At 44.8% G+C, this 14,896-nt stretch overlaps 1 protein-coding gene across 1 annotated transcript in view; it reads right to left on the reverse strand.

Moving 5' to 3' along the window:
• The window catches only part of PSMD9 (proteasome 26S subunit, non-ATPase 9), a 23,856-nt gene that overhangs the window by 3,847 nt on the left and 5,113 nt on the right, over positions 1–14,896 (reverse strand). The window contains exons 2-4 of the mRNA XM_019649003.1: positions 14,285–14,387; positions 10,272–10,483; positions 8,523–8,624 (exon numbers count right to left, since the gene is read on the reverse strand). Coding sequence (XP_019504548.1) covers positions 8,523–8,624; positions 10,272–10,483; positions 14,285–14,387 — 417 coding nt within the window. The remainder of the gene's footprint in view (positions 1–8,522; positions 8,625–10,271; positions 10,484–14,284; positions 14,388–14,896) is intronic.

Here is a 14,896-nt window from a genome sequence, read left to right on the forward strand (position 1 = left end):
GGCCAGTGACACTGCCCTCCACAGCTAAGATGCTGAACAACAGCTCAACCTGGAGCTGGACTGCCATGAGTCGCTGGCGACGGCGTAGGCTGCAGCCCCTGCTGCAGTGGGTTGCCATGGGCTACTGATCTGCCTCGCCTGGGAAGAGCGCAATGATGGTGCCAACTTGGGCCAGTGAAGCAATGTCCTCCACAAATAAACTGTAGAACAAAAGGACAGCAACTTTTCTGTTCCCCTTCCCCAATTCCCCAGCACTGTTCCCATCCCAATTCCCCAATAAAAATCTTTAAAATAAAAAATAAATAAATAAAAATGTGGTCTATCCATTCAACAGAATAGTATTCAGCCTTGAAAAAGAAGGAAATTCCGACATATGCAACCATATGGCTGGACCACAAAGACATCATGCTACATGGTGATATATACCAGTCACAAAAGGACAAATATTGTATGATTCCACTGATGGGGGTACCTAGAGCAAGTTCACAGACAGAAAATATTATAGATTACTGGTTGCCAGAAGCTTGGGGAGAGGGGAATGGGTAGTTAGTGTTAAATAGGTACAGAGTTTCAGTTTGAGAAGATGAAAAAAGTTCTGGAGATGGATAGTGGGGATGGTTGTATTGGGTTGTAGGAAAAGTCATAACGTATTTTTTCTGTTTTTCATTGCAAAAATGCGTCATTACTTTTCAAACAACCCAATAGAACAATGTGAATGAACTAAATGCCAGAGAAATATATACTTAAAAATGGTTAAATTGGTAAATTTTGTTATGTACATTTTACCACAGTTTTCTTAAGTTATCAGAGATCTATCAATGTAATCTCTGAATCTGAAAAAAAAATAATAAAGCATGAAAAAAACCCAAAAAGATGTCATTTTTCACCTAGACTGTCAAAGAATCAAAGACTGACAATAACAGTTGGAGAGGGGCTAAGAAATAAGCACTCACATAAACTGCTTGAGAAAATGTGAACTAATGCAAGCTTTCTGGAGGAAGTTTGACAACCTTTATCAAATCTGTAAATGTTGGGCTACCGGTCAAGATGGTGGAGCAGTATGTAAACTGTAATTGAAAAATAAAAAATTATTAAAAAAAAAAATCTGTAAATGTGCATTGCCTTTGACCCAGAAATTCTACCTCTAGAAATCTGTCAGAAACCTTCACTCAAGACAAAAATATTCACTACACATTGTTCAATGGCCAAACATTGGACACAGCCTAAATGTCCAGTGTGGGGGGCTGGCTAAATAAAAGATGGCAAACCAAGCAATGGAGTATGAAGACAGATGCACACCAATGGGGAAATCCCTTCAAAGGGGGGAAAAATCCAGAAAAGTATGGAGAGTGGGTCTTGTTTGTGTCTTCTTATTAAAAAAGCAACCACTATAGACATATACGCCCACACTGAGAAAATGTGTGAGGGGTACACTGATGTGCTTCCAGCTCTGGAAATAGCCCTGGGCAAATAGAAATCCAGAGGTCGCCCATGACACAGTCTGTCATATTAAAGCCTATCTATTTTACATCCTCAATGTCCCTCTGATTTGCCCACTGCCTTCCACCCTCAGCCTATTGATCAAAGCCACCATCATCTCTTGACTGGGCTGCTAAAGCTGTCGGTCCTCCAATGAGTTCTCCACCTAGCATCCGAGAAATCTTTTCAAGACACAAAGCTGTTTCCACGTTACTCTCCAGCTTGGGAGTGTGCATGGCTCCCAGCTGCTCCTCAGGTTCCAAGCAGCCTTCTCTGGTCCTCCGACCTCAGGCCATGATCCTGCTGAAAGGCCCCTCTCCCTGTCAGTCTCCCTGCCTTGATAAACTTGTATATACTTACGGGTCACATCTTAGGACTATTGTCCTTCAACCCCAGGCTAAATCAGGACCCCATTATTTGCTCTCCTAGCTCCCTTAAACTTTTCCTTCATCACATTCATCACAGTGTATAATTAATTACGTACGTATCATTATTTGATTAGTGCTTGTCTCCCCACCAAAGTGCTCCCAAGGCAAGGACCCTCTGTTTATCTGTTTTATTCCCCATGACAGCACTTTGCCCAGGAAATAGAGCAGCGAAAGTACCACGGGAAGGAGATCCAGGACTTTTATTCTTACTTTAAACAATTTACACTGTATTTTTTTACACTAAATATGCATTATTATTGAGATATAATTCATATACAATAAAATTTATCATTTTAAAGAATACGATTCAGTGGATTTTAATATATTCAGAGATTAGTACAATCATCACCACCATCTAAGTCCAGAACGTTTTCACCACTGAAAAAGAAACCCCACCCCCATTAGCAGTCACTCTCCATTTCTTCCTCCCCCTAGCACCTGGCTGCCACTAATCTACTCTCTGTTTCTGCAGATTTTCCTTTTCTGGACATTTCAAATAAATGGCATTCTAAAATATGTGGCCCTTTGTGTCCGGCTTCTTAGCACAAATCCTTTCAAGGGTCATCTACGGTATAGCCTATCAGTACTCCGTTCCTTTTCATGCCTGAATAAAATATGTGGTATTTTTATAATAGACTATTTTTTAAATTTTAAGATATTTTTTCCTTTGAAAATACATGTATTTGAAAAAAAGAAAATATATGCATTTGATCCAGAAATTCACCTTTAGAAAGTTATCTAAAGAAACAGATTTGTCTGCAAAAGTGTTCATGTCCAGGTTTCCATAAAATCGGAAACTACCTAAATGTCTAACAATAGAATGCTGTGGGGGTTTTTGTTTCATTATTTTTTTAATTCACAGAGCAGACCACGGAAACCCAGGCCGCTGATTCTCAAGCTGGGCTCTGGCTCCAGGAGGCCCCAGGCCCTGATGGGGTGAAGTCCCCCCACCCCCACCAGCCCATCCCAGCAACTCAGCTTTTATCTGTTGATATATTGGAATTCCCTGGGAAATTTCATTTTAAAAAAAGGTTCTGTTGCTTAAAAATGTTTAATAACTACTTTAGTAAAGACTCATTTACACAGTATTAAACTATAGTTACCACACTGTATACTAGATGATAATACTGTATTGCATATTTGAAAGCTGCTAAAAGAGTAAATCTTGAAAGTTTTCATCACAAGAAAAAAATATTTTTGTATCTATGTATGGCGATGGATGTTAACTAGACTTATTGCGATGATCATTTCATAATAGATGCAAATATTGAGTCATTTTGTTACACTTGAAACTAATGTTATATGTCAATTATATCTCAGTGAAAAAAGATTTGTCGACCTATAAAGAGCCTAAGAATATATTTAACTAGAAAAGACAGATTAAAAACCAGTAGCTATTATCAGTAATCACCAAAAACTGGAAACAACCTAAATGTCCCTCACTGGTAAACGGATAAACAGTCTGGGGTTCATCTACTCACTCAGCCGTGAAAAGGCATGGATACACACTCCAATATGGAGGAACTCAGGTGTATGATGCAGAGTCAAAGAAGACAGACTTAAAAGGTTATAAATGCTGTGCAGTCCCATTTCTATGACATTCTGGAAAAGGTAAAACTATAGGGATGGCACACAGATCAGTGGTCGTCCTGGGGTGGGGCTGGGGGAAGGGTTAACCTCAAAAGGATATGAAGCTATTTTGAGGGGATGGTGAAACTGCTCTGTATCTTCATTTCAGTGGCAGTTACCTGACTGTGTATGTTTGTCAAAATTCACAGTACTGTACACTGAGAAGGGTAAATTTTGCTATAGGTAAATGACACCTCAATAAAAACAACCAGTCATGGGCCGGCCAAGTGGCTCAGTTGGTTAAGAGCTCACTCAAGAGTGCGAGCTCTGGGCCAGCCGAGTGGCACGATGGTTAAGAACTCGCTTGGGATGCCAGAGGGCCCCGGTTCGGATCCCACATATGAGGGCCAGTGACACTGCCCTCCACAGCTAAGATGCTGAACAACAGCTCAACCTGGAGCTGGGCTGCCATGAGTCGCCGGCGACGGTGTGGGCTGCAGCCCCTGTGGCAGTGGGTTGCCATGGGCTACCGTGTGTAGCCAGCAGCCAGCGTGAGCGGCCGTCCAGAAGCCGGCGACTGATCTGCCTCGCCCGGGAAGAGCGCAATGATGGTGCCAACTTGGGCCAGTGAAGCAACGTCCTCCACAACTAGACTGAAGAACAAAACGACAGCAACTTGTCTGTTCCCCTTTCCCCAATTCCCCAGCACTGTTCCCATCCCCCCAATTCCCCAATAAAAAAATAAAAAAATAAAATCTTAAAAAAAAAAAAAAAAGAGTGCGAGCTCTGAGCAACAGGGTCGCTGGTTCAATTCCAGGCCCGAGCTGAGCTGCCAACAGGTGGCAGGATGGCTTAGCTAAAATAAATAAATAAATAAATAAAAAATAAACAACCAGTCACTAGATACGCTGGTGAGGCCACACAGCTGCCAAGTGGCCACCTCTGGAGGAGAAAGAATTGACTCGGAGGAGAGGGGGATTTCTCATTCTATGCCCTTTGGTTCTGTCTTCACCGTGTGTAGTTATTACCTCTTACAGAAAAAAACAAAGGACCTGTTCACAAAACAAACCGGTAACAATGAGTCGCAACAGTGGCCAAGTTTAAAATGGGTGACTCAAGGTACGCAAGAGACATGAATAAACCATAACACACTAGGAAGTCTGGGGGGAAAAGGGGTGAAATATAGAGACTTTGGGTAAACATAACAGAATGAACCTACATCTGCAGCACCTCTAGAAACCTCACCAAAATGATAATGGAAGAGTAAAAGGATAACAAAGGCACAATACCATAAGGACAAATAAATAAAGTGGGAAAGGGACTGCAAAGATGAGAGATGGCAACAAAATGCAAAGCTGAAAGAAACTGGACAAATGCGAGCTGAGCAAGTGGACAAAGCAGGAACCCTGTGTGGTGGTTTTGGAATATACCCCTAAATTCTTTTATATTCCTTCCTTCGGGAGGTAAAGGCGAACTCACCTCCCTTTGAGCCTGGGCTGAACTCAGTGAATCACTTCAAAGAACAGAATAAACTGGAAGTGAAAATGTGCGTCTTCAAAGATTGCCCCCTCCTCTGCCCGCTTTGGGGAAAGCCAGTCGCCATGCTGGGAGAGCAGCAAGCAGCCCCTGTGAGGAGGGCCTGAAGCCTCCTGCCAACAGCCAAGGGAGTGAGGCATCTCAGAAGCAGACTTTCTAACCTCAGTCAAGCCCCCAGATGACCACAGCCTCTGTCAACATCTTGACCGTAAACTCATGAGAGATGCTAAACCGGCACCATCCAACTAAAAAACACTCCTGGATGCCCAACCCTCAGGGAGTGTTCGACAGTAAATGTTTGTTGTTTTAAGCTGATAATTTTGGGGGTGATTTTTTTTTTTAACTCACCAATAGAAAAATAATACACCCTTGATGGTAAAGGGATAAAGGGACACAGACAAAGAACAAATACATTTGTTCCAGGGAACCCCAGAAGGGTTCAGAAAAAACAGACCAAGGGAACAGAATAAAGAATCCCACACGTAGGAATTTGATATGTAACAGAGGCGGCAACTGAGTGGGCAAAGCATTAACTGTTCAATAAATGGTTTGGAGAGGAATTCTATCCTTGGGCGTAAAAAAAGTGTGGTGCCCTACCTCGTACCATTCACAGAAATTAATTCCAGATGAGGTATATACTCAGGAGAAATGACAACAAATATCCACACAAAATCTTGTACGTGAATGCTCCTAGCAGTACAACTCATAATAACCAAAAGGTAGAAACAACTCAAATGTTCAACTGATGAGGGGATAAATAAAACGTGGTCTATCCACACAATGGGATATTGCTCAGCCATAAAAAGGAATGAAGCGCTGTAACACGGATGCATTTTGAAAACATTATGCTGAGTGCAAAAAGTTAGTCACAAAATATCACATATTGTAGGGTCACCCTATTTCTATGAAATGTCCAGAATAAGCCAATCCATAGAGACAGAAAGTAGTTTAGTGCTTTCCAGGAGTTGGTGGGCATGGAAGCAATGGGGAGTGACTGCACATGGGTATGAGGTTTCTTTTTGGGGTGATGAAAATGTTCTAACATTGACTGTGGTGATGGATGCACACTCTATGAACACAATAAAAACCACTGAACAATGCATTTTAAATGAGTGAACTGGATAATATATGAATTATACCACAATAAAACTGTTGTAAAAAATAAAAGATAAGCAGGGTGGCCGAGTGGCTCAGTTGGTTAAGAGTTGGCTTAAGAGCGCGAGCTCTGAGCAACAGGGCCACCAGTTCGATTCCCACATGGGCCAGTGACGCAGCGCCCGAGCTGAGCTGCCGGTGGCAGGATGGCTCAGCTGGCGTAACAACAAGACTGCCGGTTCGATGGTGGGCTATGCCCACCCGCAACTAAGACTGAACTCAGCACTTTGAGCTGAGCTGCCGCCCAGATGGCTCAGTGGATAAAGCGTGTGCTCTTAACAACAGGCTGTTGGTTCGACTCCCGCATGGGATGGAGGCTACGCCCACCCGCAACTAAGATTGAACACAGCACCTTGAGCTTAGAGGTCATGAGCTGCTGACGGGAAGCCAGATGGCAACTAGCGCCCTCCACAACGAAGACTGAGGAACAACAACTTGGCTGATCCCCTTCCCCAATTCCCCAACACTGTTCCCCTCCCCTAATCCCCCAACAAAAATCTTTAAAAAAATTTAAAAATTAAAGAAATAAAAAATAAAATATAAGCTCCACGTGGAGTAAAGAAAAATGAAAAACAAAACAATAAAAGTACTAGAAGAACTTCTTTAAGCAGACACAAAATGCAAAAGACATAAAGCAGGCCCAGCCAAGTGGCGCGAAGGTTGGGAACTGGCTTGGGACGCCAGAGGGCCCCGGTTCGGATCCCACATGTGAGGGCCAGTGATGCTGCCCTCTAAAAAAAAAACAAAAAAAAACATAAAGCAAAAAACTGATGCATTTTGACAATATCAGAATTTTAAACTTCCATACACACACAGATTTGATGGAGGTGTCACTGTGGGAATGGAGGTGTCCTCTAGCAGGGACACAGGTCCGATGCCCGCCTGCTGCTGAGTCAGTTACACATGGATGACCAGCACAGTCAAGTAGGACTTGAGTGGCCTCAAGAAAATCCCAGGGACGGCCAGTTAGCTCAGGTGGTTAGACCGCAGGCTCATAACACCAAGATTGTGGATTTGATCCCCACATGGGCCACGGAACTGCGCCCTCCACAACTAGATTGAAGACAACTACTTGACTTGGAGCTGATGGGTCCTAGAAAAACACACTGTTCCTCAACTTAAAAAAAAAAAAAATCACAAAAACCCAGAATTATTGGTTAAACTGAAGGTTTCATTTGGGAACCAAAATCTTTAGTAAATAATTTCTGTGGATTTTGAGCCCCACATTTCTCTTGCAAAGTATGAATGTTTGCCAAAAAATCTTTTGTTGTGGTTACATTACTGAAAAATGAGCTAAGATGATTAGGTGGAAATGTTATTCAATGGCATACTATGCCAGCAAGTGGAAAGCTATAGTTGATTTTGAATTCCAACTCTTATTATGTTTTCAAGGACTGAAATTGTCAAAGTGCACACAAATCAAGTTCTAATACACTACTGTTTGAATAGCACTGAGCTATCATGCATTGCCCCATATTTATTTAAATTCTCAGGTATGATTTTGGCAAGGAAATACCCTGTAATATAAATAAATTCAAAACAAAATGGATGTCTAAGTGAATTAAAAACAAAACAAAACAAAACGAAACCTCTCAAGTAACTAAAGGCACCATAAACAAAATTAAAAGACAAGGAACTAACCAGGAGAAACATATGCAGCATGTAAACAGGCAAGGGTTTAATATTGGTGTGTGTGTGTGTGTATATATATATATATATATATATATATATATATATATATATATATATTTCCTACAAATCGATTTTTAAATAGGACAAATAACCCAGTAGGGAAAAAATATAAACAGACAATTCACAGAATTAAAAATATGAACATCAATGAAAACATTAAAAAAATTCTCAACCTCACTGGTAATCAGGAAAAATACAAATTAAAACAAGAGCCCGCGTGTGTGCACAGTCGTGAACAAGCATGCATGGCTGTCCGTACTGGCGTAAAATTGAAAATAAGCCATCCGCCCACTGCTACGGCAAGAGATGGATAAACTGCCGTCCATTCACACCGTGGAGTACTATACAGCAGTAAAAGAGTGAGGCATGTGCCACAGTGCAAAGGTCTCTAAGAAACACTGTTAAATAAATCAGGGACAGGAAGTAGGAGAGGGGTCTTTTAGACGGGGTGGCTGGAAAGGCCTCACTGAGAAGGTGTCACATGTACAAGTACAAGCTGAGGGCCGTAAGGGAGGAAAAGCATCCCAGGCAGAGGGAACAGCAAGTGTGGAGGCCCTGAGGGGGGACTGTGCCTGAGTATCAGCACTTTGAAGGCAGCAGTCAAGGGCCCCGTCAACGTTTCCTGGCCCCAGCAGTTCCAGGGTCACGTAACCCCCAACTTACCCCCTCGCTGTGCTGCACCACGCTGCCAATGTTTTGCAGCGACTGGAAGTTCTGGGTGTTTACGGAGCCAAACTCCACAATCTCGTCATCCACTTGCAGACCCTAGAGAGAGAAGAGAAACGAAAACCAGGCTAGAGGTTAAATATGCTTCTGGTGTTCTTTACCCTTCCATGCCCATTTTAACGTCAAGGTCAAGAGCTTGTTTTCTGCAGGGGACAACGGCAGGCGCAAAGCAAAGAGGTCACGGATTTGGATACCTCATCCAGGAAGGGGTGGTGGATAACCTGGCCACCTCCTCTGGGGGGATCTTCCGAGGGCAGATCTAGTAGAAGGTGGCCAGGTCTGCCCAATGGCTGGCAGTTGTAGAGACCTTGAGATACGTGGGGAAAAGCCAAATACTGCTCTCCGGGCTCCTGACCCAGGTTCAGGAATAAGAAGAGGCAGACCTATGTTGCCCAAGGGTCAGAATTTAGACAAATTTGCCCGACAAGCCCCCAAACAAGCTGCCATAGGCACAAGGCTAACACAGGACTAGCATGACCCTTTCATTCTAAGGATACAGACCACAATCCGTTCATCCCTTTCACAAGCATCTGTCATGGGCAGACTACAGCACTGTACTAGATACTATGGCTACCGCGGTGAACAACACAGAGCCTGGGTGTAACTTAGTCTTGTGATCATAAACAGGACTGGCAGGACCTGGATTCAGGACCAGCTCTGCGTCTTAGGAGCTGTGTGCTCTGGCACAAGTTACTTCAGGTCTTCAAGGCTTGTCCTCATGGGTGAAACAGGGTAAAGAGTAATACCTGCTGCAGAAGGTGGCTATGGAGTTAAATATTAAATGCACGTCTACATCAAAAGTTGGACATGATGTTCACAGTAGCGTCGTTCATAATAGCCAAAAAGCGGAAACCAAAATGCCCATTAATAAATGGATAAATAAAACATGGTCTATCCACCAATGGAATATTATTCAGCTGTAAAAAAGGAATGGAAATAAAGACACGTGCTCCAACACGGATGAACCTTGAAAACATGATACCAAGTGGAAGACGCCATTCATAAAGGACCACATATTGTATGATTCCATGTATGTGAAATGTCCAAATAGGCAAATTCATAGAGACAGGAAGCAGGCTGGTTGTTGCTGGGGGCTGCAGGAGTTCGGGGCTGGGGGGATGATTAGTCGATATAGGGTTTCTTTTTAGGATAATGAAAATGCTCTAAAATTGACTGTGGTTATGGAGACACAGTTCTGTAAATACATTAAAAGCCACAGAATTGTGTATTTTAAATGGGTAAATTTTACGGTATGTGATCTATATCTCAATAAAGCTGTCTAAAACTTCTAAAAATACACTAGGCAAGAAGTACAACTCATTTGGCAGGACACCTGGTGGAAAGCAAGGGTTGAGTCAACGGCAGCTGTTGTCATTCTCAGGTCTGTTACTCAGTGCCTAGCTAAAATGGGCCTCAGGGGTAGACCCTCTTTCCCTCTCTTGGGACATTTATCACCTTCTACCTGTGTCCAGGCCTCTCCCTGACCAATGTGGTAGGCAGCAGGGGCTGTCTCCTCTCCAAAACCCTGGCTGCAGCACGGGGCTGGGCCCCCAACAGGCCTCGGTGTTTCCTGAATAAGTGAAGTCAAGTGCAGCATGGAGAGAGTGTGGGTCTGTCTTTCCAGGGTCCTCCCTACCCCACAGCCACCCTATGGGTGCAGATTTGGGCGGCTGGGCCCTGGCTTACCGCAAGGCTGGCGGGGGAGCCAGGGCTGATGCTGTTCACTTTGGCAAAGGCCTGAGGTGGGCTGAGGCCCTCACTCTGGCCCAGGGTGCGGCTCACGGCCTCTTCTTGGGCCTCGGCCATGTCCCGGGCCTGCTTCTCCTTGTCGCGAGCATGCAGCTGGTGTAGGGCATCCTCCACCTGCTTCATCACTGCCTTGTGATCGTTCTGCAAGCCTGGAAGGAGAACAGCGTATCAGGGGCCAAGGAAGACAGCCGAGGACACAGGACTCCCACATCATTCGCTGCATATTTAACGAGCGCTGACTCTGTGCCAGACACGCGGCTGGAGGCCGAGGACCGATGTGTAGACATGACAGAGGAGCTACCCCCATAAAGCTCACTGTCTAGCAAGGAAAGCAGCCAGGGAACAAGTCAGTCCCATAATCACATCTGAGGACTGCAACGAGAGCTGACCTCGCCGGGGGACCTGACCTTGCTAGTCTAGGAGATCAGGGAAGGCTTCCCAAAGGCAGCACCGTTTCAGCTGAGGCCTGAAAGGCGAGCAGAAGTAAGGAACCTTTCATGGCCACAAACTCAAATGCATACACGGGGCAAGCATGGCCGTCACACAAATGAATGAGATGGGCTGGGCTGCACTTTTCTCTTAACACCTCCAGGGGTGAAAATGATGCCTGTGCCTAACGCACGGCTGGCGATGTTCAGTCTTGGGGAAATAACAGGAAAAAGCTGGAAATTAGGAGTTTGGGGGTGAAATCCTTGCTTTTTTTCAGTACTGATGGCTAATTCAAAATGTTGTGAACCACCGTCCGCTCAAATCAGTCATCTCTGCAGGCCAGTCCAGCAGTGGTTGGCATTCTGATGACTTCTTTGAACCTAAAACAACTTCCTCTACTGCTGTGGATTCCACACATTATTCAAGTCAGCTTACTCACACGGTTCCCTTGATGAGTTTCAGAGGCCTGAGCTGACCAGCACTGCCCGCCAACCCATATCTAGCATCTATGGGTCCCAGACTTTCAGACTTTCCAGGTGCCTTCCACCGTGGGCATGCACGGCTACCTGACCTGGTTCCTCTGCCTCCATCGCTTCCGAGCACAGGTGAGGCCCTCAGGCCTAATGGAACTCCAGTACTCAACCCACAGGAGCAGACGCAAGAAAAGAACCCAGGTTTGAATAAATGGAGGCATATACCTGGGTGAGAAGACCTCAAGTGCTGTCAGTATATAACATATGGTCACTCTCTGACTAGAAAAGATCCCCCACCCCGGATCCATGAGGAGCCCCAGAACCCTCAGCAATGCCTGGCATCCAGTTACAGACTCGACCTACAGCTCTGGGTAGTGGAATGAATGACTTTATTTACAATATGTTGCACTTCTCATCAGAATTCAAAACAATTTTTTTCCTGGACAAAACATTTCCGAGGCATGTTTCAAAATCAAACTTGCAACTGTAATAAATGTAGGAAACTGATGTAAGACATTAATAGTAGGACAGAGTGGGGATAGCGGATATGGGACCTCTGTATTATTTTCCCCATTTTTCTGTAAATCCAAAACTGTTCTAAAAAATAAAGTCTAGTTTTAAAAATAAAATCAACTTGCGAGAATAGTTTTTCAAAAGAAGGAACTGCTCAACCAGACTCTTGAGTGTATTAAAGTCATGAGATAGTGTAATATTAGCACCCAAAGGGACAGTAAACAGAACTGGGCAAAAAGCCCAGAAAGATGTAAGCATGTCTAAAGATTCCATATGTAATACTGCTAGTGTTTCAAATTAATAACGAATGGTCTATTCAAGAAATGGTGATGGACATGGATGGATCTTGAGAGCATCATGCTAAGTAAAATAACTCAGATGGAAAAGGACAAGAACCGTATGATTTCAACTCATTTGTGGGATATAAAACAGAAAGCAACAAACGAACAAATAAAATAAACTCACAGACACAGACAACAGAATGGTGGTCGCCAGAGGGGAAGGGGATGTGGGGGGAGGACAAAGAGGGTAAAGGGGGTCACATACATGGTAAAGGAAGGAGACAAGACTTTGGGCGGTGAGCACACAATGCAGTCTAACGGGTACCGTATTATAACATTGTACACCTGAAACTCATATGTTATTAGCCAATGTTACCCCAATAAATGTAATTTTAAAAATTTAAATTAAAAAAAATAATAATAATAAATGGTGTTGGAAGATCAGGCTAACCATCTGGAAAAAAATAAGTTGGTCTCCTCCCTCACACGGTGGGCTAGCGCCTCTCAAATTTCCTCCACAATCCTCCAAACTAGCCAAGCCCAGTGGGCTGCATCCCTTGCAGGGGGGGCAGGGGGAGGGTCTACAGTTTAAGCCAAAAGCCCCAAATTTCCCTCCAGGAAAAACATGGTTTTTCCCTACTTTGCATCTTCCTATTTGTTTTAATATACAAATGGCATGCTTCTTTTCCCAGAATCTTCAAGGAAAAGTGATGCTTTAAGAAGTTCTATGATCATACGGTGGCTCTGAGGAACCTTTGGCATCTTAAGCTGTATCCCACCCATGGGTACTTGTACCCTCATTGAGAAGCACGGCCTTATACCAAAACACGCTGCAGATGGAGTCAAGCTTCAAATAGGTAGCAGAAGTCAGTAAGTGGAAAATGTAGACGATAAATTCCCTTCTAATATCACTTGATGGTGGACTGCTGGTTGCCCACCGGTGGCAAGGTGAACAATGGCCCCACAGAGATGTCCTGAACCCCACAGCCTGTGACTACGTTACTGTACATGGCAAGGGGGACTTTGTGGACGCAATTAAGTTCAGGCCCCTGAGCCAGAGAGGTTATGCTGGATTATCCAGGTGGGGGGCCCAATGCAATCGCAAGGGTCTTTATAAGGGAAAGAGGAAGGCAGAGGGTGAGAGAAAGAGGCGTGATGACAGAATCAGAGGCTGGAGAGATGCAATGGCTGGCTTTGAAGATGGAAGGGGCCATGAGCCAAGGGATGTGGGAGGCCTCTAGAAGCAAGGAAACGGGCTCTCCCCCTAGAACTTCCAGCAGGAACACAGCCCCGCCTGACACCTTGACCTTAGCCCAGCGAGACCCATCTGGATGTCCACCTCCAGAACTGTGAGTTAACAAAGTGGTAACGTTTTAAGCCACTAAGTCTGTGGTGATCTGTTAAAGCAGAAACAGAAAACGAATACAAGACCCAACCTCGGGACCGGTCAGGTGGCGCGATGGTTAAGAGCTGGCTTGGGATGCCAGAGGGCCCCGGTTCAGATCCCACATATGAGGGCCAGTGACACTGCCCTCTACAGCTAAGACGCTGATCAACAGCTCAACCTGGAGTTGGGATGCCGAGAGTCGCCAGCGACGGCGTAGGCTGCAGCCCCTGTGGCAATGGGTTGCCATGGGCTACCATGTGTAGCCAGCAGCCAGCAGCCAGTGTGAGCGGCCAGCAGCCGCAGTGAGTGGCCGTCCAGAAGCCGGCGACTGATCTGCCTCGCCCGGGAAGAGCGCAATGATGGTGCCAACTTGGGCCAGTGAAGCAACATCCTCCACAACTAGACTGAAGAACAAAAGGACAGCAACTTGTCTGTTCCCCTTCCCCCAATTCCCCAGCGCTGTTCCCATCCCCCAATTCCCCAATAAAAAATAAATAAAATTAAAAAAAGACCCAACCTCTACTCTCCCTCTGTTCCTTGGTCACTATCATTAATGGCTCAACATATTTCCTAACAAGGAATTGATCTGATCATGATGGTAAGCAATATTTGACTTGGGTTTCTATGGTTATGTCAATCAAGTTTCCACAACGAAGTTCTTAAAAACAAAAAGAGAAATGACACCATAAATATGGAACGCTTGAGTCTAACCCACTTGCTGAGTTCTCAGTCCCTCTCAGGGACATGAGATGATTCCATCAAGGCAGAAGACAGGGAAGCAGATAACATGGGACAGTGGGGATTTCATTTATGTGCCTTTAAGGTCCTCTCCTGCGAGGTGGGGGACGTCCCCTGAGGATCACTCACAGACGATGTTGTGCCTGGCGGTTCGGACTTGATACAGGTCCACATCGGAGCGGGGGTAGCCCTCGCAGTCCACCAGCGGTTCGTTCATCCCAACATCTTTTTGCTGGAGGGCAGAAAAGTGGTTAAAAAGACTGCACAGGTATGAAATCCTCAAGACCTCTTTCCCTTCGCAATCATAACAAAGGTGACAGTGACAAATGTGGCCCTATATTGACCATTAGCACAGACCAGGTACCTGACCCACATCCTCTCACAAGTACACTCTGAGGTGGGCACTAGTTTTTAAATTAATTCTTAATAGCATGAGTAATGCATGAATCATTCTCCTTTTTTGAAGTTAGAACTGTGCCCACAAAACTAAAGACTCCTTTGAGCATCAACCCCAAGGCCAGCAGCCTCCTCCAACTCCTCCAAACCCCCCTTCCTATAGGCAGCTGACACCTGGCTGGTGGCCTTGGAAGCTGGAGGGGTGTGAAAACCCCTAAAAGCGCCCTGCTGTGGCAGGACTTTGGTTCTTCTGAATATAAAAAGAGCTCTAAAGGGCTTTCAAAGAGGCTTTTACCCCAGGGAGGATACACTGCTATCAAGCACCTGGGGAGAGGAACTGGGTGG

Source organism: Hipposideros armiger, unplaced genomic scaffold (assembly GCF_001890085.2).
Source record: "Hipposideros armiger isolate ML-2016 unplaced genomic scaffold, ASM189008v1 scaffold_128, whole genome shotgun sequence".
Lineage (NCBI taxonomy): Eukaryota > Metazoa > Chordata > Mammalia > Chiroptera > Hipposideridae > Hipposideros > Hipposideros armiger.